The sequence below is a fragment of the Miscanthus floridulus genome, chromosome 11 (assembly GCF_019320115.1).
Source record: "Miscanthus floridulus cultivar M001 chromosome 11, ASM1932011v1, whole genome shotgun sequence".
NCBI classification, from domain to species: domain Eukaryota; kingdom Viridiplantae; phylum Streptophyta; class Magnoliopsida; order Poales; family Poaceae; genus Miscanthus; species Miscanthus floridulus.
In genome coordinates, this window is record NC_089590.1 from 96,112,454 (window position 1) to 96,127,556 (window position 15,103).

General features: G+C 45.2%; 1 protein-coding gene across 2 annotated transcripts; it reads right to left on the reverse strand.

Annotated features, from left to right (window-relative positions):
- Positions 1-2,793: 2,793 nt before the first annotated feature.
- LOC136494059 (protein NONRESPONDING TO OXYLIPINS 2, mitochondrial-like) lies at positions 2,794-5,391 on the reverse strand. Of its 2 annotated transcripts, none has more exons than XM_066490201.1 (3): positions 5,177-5,391; positions 4,967-5,088; positions 2,794-3,002 (listed from the first exon to the last, which is right to left on the reverse strand). In XM_066490201.1, exons 1-3 carry the CDS (start codon positions 5,323-5,325, stop codon positions 2,983-2,985), a joined length of 291 nt encoding a protein of 96 aa, XP_066346298.1. In that variant the 5' UTR covers positions 5,326-5,391; the 3' UTR covers positions 2,794-2,982. The 2 variants fall into 2 exon arrangements, with proteins under 2 accessions (XP_066346298.1, XP_066346297.1); XM_066490200.1 differs by lacking the exon at positions 2,794-3,002 and adding an exon at positions 3,022-3,359.
- Positions 5,392-15,103: the final 9,712 nt, after the last annotated feature.

Consider the following 15,103-nt stretch of genomic DNA (forward strand, 5'->3'; position numbering starts at 1 on the left):
AGGGCGGTTGTGGAGCACTGTTCCCGTAGGTGTATAGGATATGGTCCTGGTATCGTGGTTTGACTTGTGCGTTGCCTTCTCCGTTCGCCCCTGGTCCCTTCCGAGCGGGCGTCCCCGGTCGGATGGCCCCAATCGGCCCTGGCCGCGACAGTCGGAGAAGAGCGGTAAGCAGGCTTCCTACGGGGTCCCCGGTCGGAGACGTGGGGTCAGAGTAGGAAGCAGCGTTTTGGGCCAGGCCTTCCGATCGGAGAGACCGCCCGGAGGCGGCTGGTGACCGAAGCGAGTGCTTCGGTCGGAGAGGTGGGCCGAAGAAGTAGACGAGCGGGTGTTTGTTCCTTTGGGTAGACCTTCCGGTCGGCGACCGGACTGTCCTTCCGGCCCGTTGTGTTTTAGACTCTTGGGCCAGCCCATGAACTACATGCTGTTTTCTTGGGCCGAGCCCTGGCGTGGAAGCCGGTCCCCGAGGGACCCCGGGTTTATGAACCCGACACTTTCCAATCCTAATTGTTGAATGCCAGGTAAAGATTTTAGGTCCGCCAGAGCATTCCATGAGCTAATGACAGGAAGCCGTGCTCAAAGATTACCATAGTGTTTCAAATGGAAGAAGTCAACTTTTAGCCATCCAACTATTGGTTAAATTTGTTTTTGATCATGTAGCTCTAAAGCCAAAAATATTTGACTAATGAACTATCAATACTATAGAAATTCGGCCATCTAGCTGTTTTCAAGATGGTTTTGCATTTATTGAAAAGAATAAAAACGATTTGTTTTCTAAAAATTCATAACATTCATTTTAAATCAAAGAAATATGATTCTAGAACCATTTTTGCTAAAAATATAATGTGTCTTTTGGTGTTAGATTTGGAGTTATTTCAATCTTATTTTCAGTTGTTCCTAGTGTTTTATTACCTGGGGGCGTTCACATCATTTAGTTAAATCATCATTTGTGCTAAACTAAACTTAGAGATCGGTATGTGGTGGAGCATGGCATATACGTGGTTGGTTTCATATTTATCTTTATTTACTCATCGTCTACTATAGACCTGTTGATAATATTAGGTAAAATATTAATTAAAAAAAGGTGATTTAAGTAAGTAACTAGCATGACTATACAAGCAACAAAATACTAGTAGGAACAAGAACAAACAAAACAATAACTCTAAAGAGTACCAACAAATATATTGTAAAGGGGCGTACCCAGTGCAGAGAGCCCCCGCTATGTGCGGGGTCTGGGGAAGAGTGTTAGTGGCAAGCCTTATCCTCGCCTGTGCAATTCGAGGAGACCGCAACTCGAACCCGGGACCTTCCGGTCACATGCGGTAAGACTCTATCGCTTGCACCAGGCCCCCCTTCACCAACAAATATATTGTGTTTTTAGAAAAGTTTGTACTAGTTTCATACTTTTCAGATTTAAAATAAATTAGTTTTGATTTTAAAGAAAATAAATTGATTTTTGTTATTTTTAGACAATACAAAACAAACTTTAACACCAAGTAGATCACCAAATTTGCGCGATATTGATAACTCAGTGGACACAAAATTTAGATTTAGAGTTGCATGGTCAAAAATAGACCTCTCGTTTTTGAAACTATCCACAGCCCACAGGAAGTGCACATGGTACATTAGGGATTATGAAGTGCTTGCACTTGTCCATTGTGTAGTTTCCTTGTGTTCGTTGTCCGTGCAATGAAATACGATGAATCTACACATACAAGAACCAATAGATTGTTTTCTCACCTCTTCACCTTTTAGCTCTATGCTGATAGCATTTTGTGGAATCGCTCTAATGACTGGAATGAAGAAAAAATATGACTCTTTAAAGCTTGTCTTATGGGGCACATAATACAACACAAACTTCGTTCAACTTTAGGTGGTGTTTGGATCCGGTGACTAAAATTTAGGAGGTGTATCGGGAGGATGTTGCATGGAGTGTTCGGATACTAATAAAAAAATAAATTACATAATCCGTCAGTACTCCACGAGACGAACTTTTTAAGCCTAATTAAGCCATCATTAGCGCATGTTTACTGTAGCACCACATTGTCAAATCATGGAATAATTAGGCATAAAAGATTCGTCTCGTAAATTAGTCGCAAACTATGTAATTAGTTTCATAATTAGTCTATATTTAATACTCTATGCATATGTCGAAACATTTGATGGGACAGCGGCTAAAATTTAAGAGGGGCAACCAAACACCACCTTACTCTAAGCCACTCCCATTGGACTGTATGTGTAGGGAGATTGAGAGAACAGTGCTTGAGTTTACCGCTACACTTCAGTCCAGTCTGGCAAACAGGGGTCCAGCCCATCTAGAGAGAAGAGTGGAGGGGCACTCGGTCTATCAAAGTTCCCAAAAAAGAAAAAAAGAGTGGAGCACTCAGTCCATATTTAACGAACTCGACCTCTAACGGATCCATAGATTTCCTAGAGCTGGATATCAGGATATGTGTAGCTCCAAGAAATCCTTGATGTGAAGCTAGAGGCACGACATGACTATTTACATTAATCATTTTTACCATTTTCTTTACATTGTTCAGATCAAATATAAAAATTTAGACCACTTTAATTTAGACGAGAAACTGCAAACCAAACCTAGATACTGGAAAATAGGTTTTTCACTTTTTACTGTTCTATTGTGAGTGCACAGATGATTCGGCTGTTACATCCTCCTGCATGGTAATTTTGTGAGTGCACACAATTGAAGCCATTTCAAGTGATGCCTATATTGGAATGGCAAATAGTATTTGAGCAGCCAATGCCAATAATGAACCAAGTGTTTGAAAGAGGAGCTGCAGGTAATGCATAGATCCACATAAATAAAATTCAAACATCAACAAATGCCAGTTGCACATCTGTGGATGATTCACGTTACAAAATTCAATGAACTTCAAAGGCAAAATTAGTTTACAAGAATCACATTATTACAGCCCTTGTTTGTAATTCCTAATGCTCATTGGTTTCTTCAGGTGCAGCTCTCTGTCATAAAGGCAAAGCATATCCTATATCACCAAATACAAGAGCAAGTCAGGCCATGGATACAAGATGCAATACCATATGCTGCCATTATTTCAAATCAAGTAATTTTGCACGCCTAAAGAAAAACTGAAGTGTTTTTATTATAAGTACAAGTTTTTTTCTTTGGCATGGATCATGATCAAACTGAAGATAAGAGCCAAACAAGTTACAAGGAACAATTTTGCATGCTCCATTCTGAAGACATGAGCAAACACACAGAGCAACAACCAAAGTAGTACATGTTACAAATATCTGCCAAAAAATATGACTTTGTTTTAACTCAGTGTGCTCGCTTCTCTTCTGCTCAGCTCCTAGCCATGATCAGATGCGCTTGTTTAAACCTATAACAACCACAGTTAAAATATAGAAACCCCATCTTTTTCAATGAAAAAGAACAAAACTTTTTTTCTTCATTAGCTTGATCTAATCAACAAGAATGAAGGATCTCATATTCCTAAGACTTGATAGCTGGAAATGATAGGTTCAGTAATTCATGGTTAAGAATGCCAAATTCATTCCTAAGGTACAAAACAGAGAAATGCAATGAAAAGGTGAACAACAATAGGACTTCAGGCATCAAAGACAAACAAAAACTCTTCTATTATGTATGGGACAATGTTTTAACCAGGCATCACTTTTCCTCAGAGTTTAGAGAACCACAATCTTATAGTCGACATGTAAATTGCAAGTCTATATAGCTAAAACCAGATCTTCTTCATAATTTACGAATAAAGAGGGCCAATAATGGAACCAGTGGATCAATAAACATGATTGCAATGACTAGTCCTAAAGAGACTGTATTCTTTCTATTTACAACTAGGATGCTGTCGTTGCATCATGCACCCGGCAAATCCAACCAAACTTTCCACAAAAAACCATACAAAACATAATTTATAGTAACAAGTTATACTGGCATCAAGCTACTGTAAAGTAAAACAATACAATGCCTGCAACTAGTTTTGATATGAAGTGCTAGCATTTTAAGTTCTTCTCACTAGTGTAACTGTGAAAGGCATGTTGAATAAATTCATTATTCATCACTGCATACATAAAGATCCCTGTTGATAATTTTTGTTACATTGCAAAAAAAACAAAAGATTCTACAAAATCTAAACTACTATAGAAGTTCACAAGTTTCCAAATTGACATGCGCCATTTCGCACTGAGAGCCAATAAGTCAAAAATGAACACACAGTCCTAAAGCGGTAGCTCCCATGAACTTGACCTAAAAGACAATAAATTGGTTGGTGATAACTCTGATACTGGACCAGCTAAAACAGCTTCTTTGACAACCATACACATCCACAGTATCCAGAGCTCGAAAATTGGTCAATAATTTTAAACCAAAAGGGCTCCCTAAGATCATGACAGTTAGAAAAAAGAAACTAATAGCTTACTGCTAGTACAGTGGACAATTGGACATAGATGTAAAACTAGATCTGTAGAAAAACAATCGAGCACAATTGATTAAAAGGTTAAACGGAGTTTCATCAGGACAGCACGCTATCCATTCATATATTAATCAATCATGAGCTTGGGGATTGACCTCATAGGTGCAAAGCACAGCTGGAAGACACTAAGATGCACGAGTTACTAAACTAGCCAGTTCAGTCACCTGACTCCTGTATCTTGGTTTATATGGTGCGTAAGTAGAACAAACCAACTACCTGATGAGTACTGTGTAATGAGTTCATGAATTGCTTGGTCCAGTGAGAAATTGATTCAAGAAATGGTGATGTGGCCATGTTGGCAAAACATTATACTTAAATTAGCGATCTGACGGGGCTTAGGACTTTTTTTCCGTTCAATCTTATCCGAAACCCGAAAACCTCAAACTGCACAATCACAAGAAAATGTTGCAGAGCATGCAGCACCCAGCAACAGATCCAAATATTTGGCAGCACGCCATTATCCCATCAAATGGTAACAGCCCAGAACAAAGAGTTACCTTGCGAGAGCGAGCTCCAGCAGGTGGAGTCGACGGCGATGCAGGACCTAAGCCGCGCGGCCGCCACCGCGCTGTGCAGCGGCATTAGCGTTTCGAGCCCCGCCGACGCCGTGGCCGCCGACCTGCACGGAAACCAAACGGCCGATATGAGCGCGCGCGCCGAATACCATCAGGACCAATCGCCACTTCGCCAGGGAGTCGGTTGGCTACCTGCGGAGGATCCGGGCGGACCGTGCAGCGGAAGGCGAGGCAAGGGAAGGCAGTGGCGCTCCGAGGACGCGGCCGGTAAGGGGTGCAGAGCGGACCGCCGACCTCACGGCTACGGCGGCGGCGGCGGCGGTGCGGGATAAAGATGCCATTTCCTCTTCCCCTGCCTTCTCGCGTCGGTGTCGAAGCAAAACCTCGTGGGGGTTCGAGAGGCTAAACCCTAGATGCTGCTTAGTTTGGGCCGACCGGCGTTCATCAGGACGACTTTGTATGGGCCGGAGGAGTGAGAAATTTGGGTGGCCCATGGATATGGATGGATTCGCGACTGAAAACACGTTTATGCATCTATTAAGTTTTGGAAATTTTCTAGATTTTTATAGATAATTTTTCCTATTTTCCTGGAGCTAAATCCATTTCTTCGAAGCATCTATATATATTTTCATGAGGTATAAATATTTTATTTATAGAATTTTTAAAAGCGTGGAGACATTTTATGTGGTTTAAAAACCTTTACCAAGTTCTTAATAAACTTTTTCAACTAGAAAAGGACAAAATCACCTTCAAAACCTATCCAAACCATTTCAAAATATCTGATTTTAGGAGTTCGAGAAGAAAAATCATACTACAAACCATAGTTTGCGTAAATGCTGTTGGTGCGCGGAACGGGCCGAGCTCGGCGGCAGGCCGCGCGCCCAGATAGAAGACACGTCCGTACTCGCAGCATGAGATGGGCCAAAAGGAGCAAGGCGCCATTCACCATGCCGGTACGGCCCACAGAGCAAACAAGCAGAACCTGCTGAAAAAAAGAAAGAAAGAAAGGAGGTAAAAACTCAGTCACGGCCTAATAATCCCAGCCACAAGCGATGTGAAGTGAAGGTAATCCTATCTGTTGTTTTTGCGTCGATCCAGCCCGTACGTATCTCTTGTTTCCCGTGCATGCGGTGACCTATATACGTACACATCTGATGACAGTGCAGCAACCTACTGCACTCTCGTTTCGTTTTCTCTCAGTTTCAGGAGTAGAACTCTGTTGTTGCATTTGCATGCTCTGGTAGTGGTACTAGGAGTACAATACAAATTCGCCGCACGTAGCTTCCTCTATTTGTGCTGACGGCTGAGCATCTTTCCTACAAGCTCTCTAACAGGCAAGTATGTAACACCGTTCGAGCAGGTCTAAACTAACAACGAGACTAATAACCTTCGTCCTCTTGTATCCAAACCCATGCTTTCATGCATGCACTGACGAATGATCAGATTATTATAGATCTCGATCCGGTACGGTGCACCCTGTTGGCAAGACACGCCCATCTCCTGTTCCAGTAACAACTGCCAAATAGTACCAGTACGGAGGAGGACTCCCCAACTCTTTTCGCCGTCTCAGCTACCCCCTGCCACCCCGGCCTGTCGTATTGCGCTTGGGCATACTCACTCGCTCTTTTTCCAAAATACATGCGTACACCATCACCAAAATCACACGACATGGTATGGTAAAAGAAAATCCTGAAAGAATAGTTACCACGAGGCACTGGATGGTGGGCCCACCGGTGTCTCTCTATTCCTTTTTTTTCACCGTCACATCTTCATCTCGGGCCTTGGGAATTTTTCCATCCCTAGTCCAGAGACAGAAGGCAGGGAGAGGGAGGGCAGGCAGAAGCACACACACTGCAGAGGCGGTGGGGGCAGCAGTACTTGGCGAGTGGGGGGCAGCTCGTTGTCATCTCATATCAGCTCAGCTCGTCACCTCACACTCGATCACTGACGCATCTCCCCCTCCGCCTCCGGCCCGGCCCTCTCTGTTCCAGCCACCATTATTACCAGCGAGGACTTTGCTTGCGAGGCCCAAAAGACGTCGCGCGCCCGCCACACCCACACCACTGGCACTCGTGGAGCCGCAGCCTCCGACCCCACCCACTGCTACTACGCGCACGAGCAGCGCAATTGCAAGCTCCTGCTTGCTGCTGCCTGCCTGCCTGCGCAGCCAATCACTTGCATTCAAACCCTTCACACATTCACACACCCAATACTCACACTGCGAGGTTTAAGGTCTTTTTTTTATAGTATGTGGTAAAGGTTCAAGACTTGCTTGGCTAGACACATTTGTTTGCAATGGGAAGGGCTTTTTCTTTACGACTAGGAAAAGTCTCATCTGATAATGAAACATGAAATACGCATCAAGAAACCCGAAATCTGTATGCTTAAAGGTAGCCACAAAAGAAATCATTCTAGAGATAAACCCTTCATAGCAACCGTCGGTCCTACTCGCTATTAATGGGTCACTGGAAAGTTTAGTACTCGGAGCAATTCTGATGGTGGCACCAACCTACGCGCTTTGGGGAATCCAAAGCCACATCTCCTATCCTGACACCACTATTTTTTTTCCACTTACTCTAATAATCTAATACTCGTTTCAAAAGTAATATAGTCTAGTACACCTTGTTTCTCTTTTTCTCTCCCTCATTCGCTTTGGGCATGTGTTTACCCTTGCTACATCCTAGTGTGGTTACATTACCAAACGATGCTTCTGTAACCTTGGTTGCTACTCCCTCCGATCCGTCCTTGAATAAATCAACTTCAAGAGCTTCTCTAAGTCAAACTTTTTTAAGTTTAACTAGTTTTATTCAAAAGATTGCTAACATCTATGACACTAAAAGAATATAATGTGATAATATATTTTATGCAATATATAGCTATACTAATTTTGTGTCGTAAATATTATTCTTGTTTATATACAATTCGGTCACACTTTAAAAAGTTTGATTAGGCACCTCCAGAAGCTGATTTATTCACGAACGAAGGGAGTTTTTGGTTGGACTCAAAACTAACATGGTAGCTTTCTTATCTATTAGTACTATATTTAATTTATTGATATTAGTAAAAGTTGAATAAAATCAAGCAATTTTAATTCTAGCTTATTAATTTTTTAGCTCCAGCCAGATATAAGTTTAACAACTCCAAAACGCATTTCACCCATGTACTTTTCTCAACACCCCACTCCCTCCCCCTCTAAATAGATGCAATTAATCAACGGTGTAAAGTGACGATACCCTTACAATGCCGATGATTGAAAGGGCAACATGATCTTTGCACCGTCTATCTTAATGTATGTCCACGTGTGTAAGTTGATTCATGTTTTCGGATTGGATAGAGTACTAATGCGCAGTTCGTAGCCAAATCATGTGGTAACCAGGCCAGGCAATAATGCGTCCTACGATGAAAAGGCATGGCCTAGAAAACAACACTATAAGAGCAAGTATAATAGCAGGCGGTAAGCCGACTAAATGCTAAGGTGGAGGAGAGAGGGGAGGAGAGAGAGGAGAAGCGGGCTGTAAGCTTACAGCCGGCTTGGGCACAAGAACCAAAAAAGTCTGTGAGAGAGACAAGTGGGCCATGTATTAACTATAAAGAGCCAACTACTATATGAGTGGGCTGAGAGAAGACTGCAAGGAACCTTACAGCCAGCAAACCGGCTATATTATTAGCCTTGCTCTAAGAGTAGCAACATTTTTTATGAGATATTATTGCATATATGATGTTTGATCTATTTGCCAGGCTTTTGCCACGCCATCCTATTCTAAAAACTTAATGGAAAACCTAACACTAGGTCAAGTAAAAACATGTACCCTTAGTTAATCTAAGATATGGTGTGGCAAAAGCCCAACAATAGATCGAACATCAATATATGCCATAAATCTAGGGTGTTCATCAAAGCACCTAGAGTCAAGTCTATTTCAATCTTTAAACTTTGTCATAAAACAGTCATAAACTACTCAAGTTTATCGGCGATTGTTCAGATGAGACTAAAACCAATACCACTACTAAGGGCCTATTTAGATCTTCTGGAAATAATAAGAATGAGACAGAAGAATGAGAACGAGATCTAAATATGTAGATTCTACTAGCAGATTTTTATAATGCAACCACCAGATCCTTATAATAATCTAGCATCTAGTACAACGCATGCTATTTAAGGATAAGATAACACATCAAACAAACTAGGACCTCTAGTAAATGATTCAAGATCCAAACAAAACCTTTTTTAAAATCTAGGCTAGAATCCATATTCCACAATCGTTATCAAGAATTCAAATTCTCATATACAATCTTTATTAGGAGATTCAAATAAACACTAACTTAGGGCCATGTTTGGATACACATAACTAGTTATTAGTAGGGGCTAAAAATTGATCCAAATCAGCTATGGTTGGCTAACAATTACTAGCTGAAGACTTGACTAATAAATTAGCCCTCCTATTTAGATGCACTAAAGCTAATTTTTAACTAATTTTAACTGGAGTAGTTACCAATTAACCCTTGTATGAAAGAGGCCCTTAGATCACGCAGGGATGGGACGTACAGCCGTCGCTCCAAAAGAAAAGGTGAAGAAAGAGAAGCCGACTGGGTGGCTTGGTACGCGGTAGATCTTGCGGCAGGGGAGGGGGGCCGGGGAGGGGACGACAATGGTGGTGGTAGGGGTGAGCGGTGGCTTTTGCTTTTATATATCCTGATACTAATCCCGAGTCCCAGCGGTCGACTCACTGCACTGGCACGGGGACGTGGGGCGTGGGCCGTGTCATGCTGGCTCAGCAGGGCCTCAGGCAGGCAAGGCTCACAGTCGCCGGCCGGCCCGGCAGTGCCAGGCGGGGCGAACAAAGGCTGCGCCGCGGCTGTGCACGTCCCACTGCCGCGCGCACCTGGCCAAAGCGCATGGCCCCCGCCGCCGCACCACACCTCACCTCTCGCACTGCCAGTGCGTGCATGCATGCACGCTCGCTCGCAAGCGCGTCACGGACTCACGGGCACCACTGACCAGTCCGATCGTCTCCCCAATCTTTTCCTGCTGTATACAGTAGTTATATATGTACTGCCACTACACTGTAGTGCTCGCGAGACCAAGCAGAAGCAGCGGCAGCGGCGCGCCGGCCGCCGGCGCATGCATGCGTGCGTGTGCCTGCGCAACTCTGCCGCGCGCCTTGGCAGCGTGGTCTCCGGTGGACGACGATTCAACTCGCTGTGGCCAGCTGCAAGCGTGTGGCTGCACGTTGCAGGCTTGCAGCTGCAGCAGCAGCACTCATCTGTTTCATTTGTTTATTAATGCTAGTGATAATCTACTGGGAGTATGTAGAGTAAGGGGACAACAAGAGGGAAGCGAGGAGGAGATGGAACGGGACGGAGGACAGAAGAGAAGAAGATGCTAGCTAAGCCGAAGCCGAAAGCATCGCGTCAGCTAAGTACTATAATAAGATGCCGAGCGAGGTGGATAGCAAAGGCGTGGAAAGCGACCGGCCGTGTTGGTGGTGTGTGTTTATGAAATAGTTGTGGGTTTGGATGGATCATGGGACAGCTCCAGTGATTCCCCCCTCTTTCTTTGGGACGAGGATGGCGCGCGACGACTCGCTTTTGGCGAGATGAGTGATGAGTGAAGAGGACTTTCTGAGATTGCACACTATGTTGGGCTCCTAATAAGTAAAGTACGACACGCACCAATAATTTAACACAGGGTATTAGCTGTGGATCCATGGATTGGGGGGTGGGGGTGGGGGCAGATCATGCATGTCTCTTTGCTTCTTTAAGGGCGTGATTGGTAGTCCTGATGGAGCCATCCAAAGCGTGTCTGGCACCATGTCATGCACTATCTTTGTGTTTGGTTTTCTGTGCCGAACGAAATCGATGCACCGGACCGTGCATTGGAGGCCCCTGGTGCATGCTCGCAGCGTACGCAGAAATCGAGCTTCCCATGCGAGCCGGGATGGTGTGGTGCGACGCATGGTCCAGGATCCATGTGTCATACACTCAAAACTCACATCCATACATGCAACCAAACAAGATGTCATCTCATACTGGACCAACAACAAAGGCAACCAAACATGACTGAGTGCACGGTTTGAGCATGTATCTCACCATCCTGGACCGACTCTCCATCCCGGCTCCCCCTCACCAAAGCAACCAATCACGCACTAAGTTTGTGAAGATGTCATCCAATGTATAGTACGGAAAATGTGCCGGCATCAACCTTAGCTTACAAAAACATTTCGTTTTTTTAATATAGTAAGGCTTTGTTTTGATGTTATGGGATGCACCTCAATCTACATGTGCTGGGCGGATTAGAGTGACATGTGGGTGGATGCAAATCCAACTACATCCAAACAAGACCTAAGGCGGTTATCATAAGAAAAAGGAAAAAGTCCACATTATCTCCCACAACTTTTGCGAAAAGTCTGTTATTTCTCCCCGAACTCTAAAACTAAGTAAACCACCTCTTGAACTTTTAAAACCATTCGTTTTACCTCCCTGACCGGTTATAAGCGGTTTTCAAAGGCGGTTTTGTCTCTTTTTTTTAATTTATTTCGGCTAAATCTTAAAAAAATCATAGAAATTTCATAAAATGGAAAGTCTAATTTTGTTGGACTCCACATGAGTACATCTACACAGTGAACATATAATATGGTATGATTTAGTATAATTTTTTTGTTGATCTATGATTTTCTATAATTAATTCATAGTTGTAGTTTCTATGGTCCAATTGTGGTGAAATTTTTATGAAGGGCTAATTATTGTATGCTTGAACTGTAGTAAAAATTTCATACTCATTGGATCATAGGTAACTTAGTTATAGATTTATAAATACTTTTTAACAAGCATACACCTTAATAAATCTATAACTAAGTTATACATGATCCCATAAGTATAAAAATTTTACTACAGTTCAAGCATACAATAATTAGCCCATCATAAAAAAATTCACCATAATTAGACCATAGAAACTACAACTATGAATTAATTACAAAAAAAAACATAGATCTAAAGCTACAACAAAAAAAATATACTAAAGTATACCATATTATATGTTCACTATATAGATCTACTCATGTAGAGTACAAAAAATTAGATTTTCCATTTTATGATTTTCCGTGATTTACTATGATTTTTTGAAGATTCAGTCGAAATAAATAAAAAAGGAAAAGACAAAACCGTCTTTGAAAACCGCTTATAACCTGTTAGAGAGGTAAAACGAACGGTTTTAAAAGTTCAGGGAGGTGGTTTATCCGGTTTTAGAGTCCAAGGAGGAAAAAGCAGACTTTTCGCAAAGGTTGAGGAGGTAATGTGGACTTTTTCCTAAGAAAAAAACAAAAGAGGCATGAATTGTACCGCTCGAATCATAGATCATGTAACTACATCAAGCCAGATTTGTACTAAGTTAATCTTGTACTACACTGATTGATATATATATATATATATATATATATATATATATATATATATATATATATATATATATATATATATATATATATATATATATATATATATATATATATATATATATATATATCTAAAATTTTATCCACGCTTCCTAGAGTGTAGGTGCCTGAAAACGCAGAACCAAAGGCACTTGACAATTGAATGAAAGAAATCAAGGAAGAAGAAGCTCCAAAGCCATCTGATTTAGATCCAATGAATGAGAACCATTGACTGATTAGATGCAAAATTTCAGGCACCTCAAATATATAGGAGGTCCCAATTTTATCACTTATGATTGGCATTGCTTGGTTCAGCATTAAAACTAATTTTATCACTTACTATGTTTGGTGTTGAACTCTCTCGGGCCATTCCTCATCCAACCACTTATTAATAAACTTGCACTCCTGATCATATCAGACTGAAGAAAGGGAAAATGAAACAGATATGCTAATGAGACCAAGATGCAGAACTAACCCCTACAATTGAGCACATTATGTATGACACACACAGAACACACTTGCTTTCTTAGGACAGCCAAAGAAACGCCTACCAAAGTGCTTCCCGCCCCATGCATGCAAATAAAACGAGACTGCGCTGGACCGGTCTGATCTGAGCCCGTGCAATGCAAGTTAGGCCATGGCAAACAATCCTAGCCGGTCTGTGAACTAGCCGGCCAAACAATCCCTGCCTATACGACGGTACATGTTCATAGGGTCAAAGTAGCCTCACTGTTGTGAGATACATGTTGTAGGCAATGTCCCAGGCTCCCAGCACTAGGATCATGCATGCATGCACCTCCTAGCTGCCTAGTTGTACTCCTACTACTAGCTAACCCCACCACTCAAAGCTGGCAAACAATGCCGGCCGCCGTGACGTCGCGCGCACAGCGGATTCCTGGGAGACGTCGAAGAAGCATTGATGAGGAGCACTCGTGGGAACAGGAGCATTTTCACTCGCCGGCCGGGCGGAGGCGCGAAGCGGGAGGCAGGCAGCTGCGGGCACTTGCCACTACTGGTAGGTAGGCTGCGTCCTTGTACCCCTGCTAGGGAAGGCTAGGCACGCCAAGCCAGGGGAGGGGAGGCAGGCAGCGATGGCCAAAGCAAAAGGGGCCTGGGCTGGGCCGGGGTGGCGCTCGATCGGCCTGGACACGGACGGACGGAGGGGGGTCACCGCTCACGCTCTCGAACGGCCTCAGATCATGGAGGAATGATCGTGCCTCCATCGGGGCCCGACCGTGGATCTCGAAGCGTTCTTTCTTTGCTTGCTCGGGGGTCCGTGGCCCATTCGGTGGGGTGTGGGCGACAGGGCAAGTGAGCGAGTGCGCCGTGGGGGCCGCGTGGTGCGATGCGAGCAGCGGGCGATATTGAGTTGGTGGTGTACTGGTGTGGCTGTGCGGGCGTGGCCTGTGCTGCTGCGCCGCCCTGCGTTGTGGTTTCGCTGCATATGCTATCCACGGCTAGACCCCTGCGGACGGACGGAGGCCCGACCCGACCGAGCGCCGCCTCCGCTGCCCACTGCCCCGCGCAACCACAACGTCCTGTCATCCATTCGATCCACCCACCACTCACACTCCGCCACCACGGCTCGCCGTTGAAACCGCCGCGTCCGCGACCGCGAGTGGAGGTCAGGTTACGTACATGGCACATGGCAGAGGCCCTCCGAAGGAAAAACATGGGAACGGGTACGTACGTGCGGGGGTAACGGGGCCAAGCTAGCTAGCCAGCGCCTCATGCAGCTCGATCCCTGGCCCTGGCAGGCAGAGGCGCCTACAGTGCCGTCCCGCCTGCAGCTACTGGTCGGAACAGTGCGGTGCGCGCGAGCAGCAGCTCACGCGTGCACGCGCACGGCACCCGCGGCGCGTCGACGTCCGTCCGTGCTCGGGACCCAAGGGCCAAGACAGCCTGAGCACAAGTCTCGCTCGCGCAGTCGCCGTCGCAGGCGTGCAGCCTGAGCACTGCACGGCACGCAGACGACGCCAGCCCCAGCTCTCAGCTCGCCGGGCCCGCCCGCACGGTGGTCGTCGGCAGAGAGCGATGGACACGGGCACAGCAGGCCGCGGGCCACATGCAGGGGGGAGCCCCCGGCCCCTCCAGCTTTTGGCGCAGCGCGCGGGCGGGCCCGGCCGCTGTCCCCTTTCCCTCTCCCTCTCCCTGCCCCCACAGCCCCACCGGCTCGAGCGGAGCTGCTTTGCATACCTTTACCTCTGTTCCGCCCGCCGCGTCGAAAACCGAGGCTGCGTTGTTCTCGTGTCGCGCTCGCCGCGCCGTGGACGCCGCCGACGGCCTCCACCTGATGATGCACCACAAAGGTCGCGAAGGTAGAAACGGTACCGACCTCCGTCACATACTCACATCCACAAAGGATACAATCATGTAAGCTTGGTAAAAAGTCTTAGGTTTGACTGAGTTTATGAAAAATAATATAACATTTAACCGTCGCTCATCGGCGGTGGTGGATCGGCTCCCTCCTCGTCGGAGGTGGCGGATCCGGCCTCTTCCTCCTTGGCGGTGGTGGATCCAGTGCAAGGCCTCCCCGTCTCCACTAGATCCGGCTGCATGGGCTCCACCGATTGCGCCTCCAGGTGCAGATCCGGTGGCCAGGCACGGATCCAGTGGTGGTAGACCAAGGAAGGTAGCAGCGTGGCTGAGCTCGACGTCGGGCCCGTATGAGCTGGTGTTGGACTCGACTGCT

What these genes read in the sequence shown, in the direction of transcription:
- LOC136494059 (XM_066490201.1), bottom strand. Translation starts at nt 5,325, where the DNA reads ATGGCATCTTTATCCCGCACCGCCGCCGCCGCCGCCGTAGCCGTGAGG. An exon ending in TCCGCCCGGATCCTCCGCAG is followed by an intron (nt 5,089 to 5,176) that starts GTAGCCAACCGA and finishes GTTTCCGTGCAG; the next exon opens with GTCGGCGGCCACGGCGTCGG. An exon ending in CTGGAGCTCGCTCTCGCAAG is followed by an intron (nt 3,003 to 4,966) that starts GTAACTCTTTGT and finishes TTGGTGATATAG; the next exon opens with GATATGCTTTGCCTTTATGA.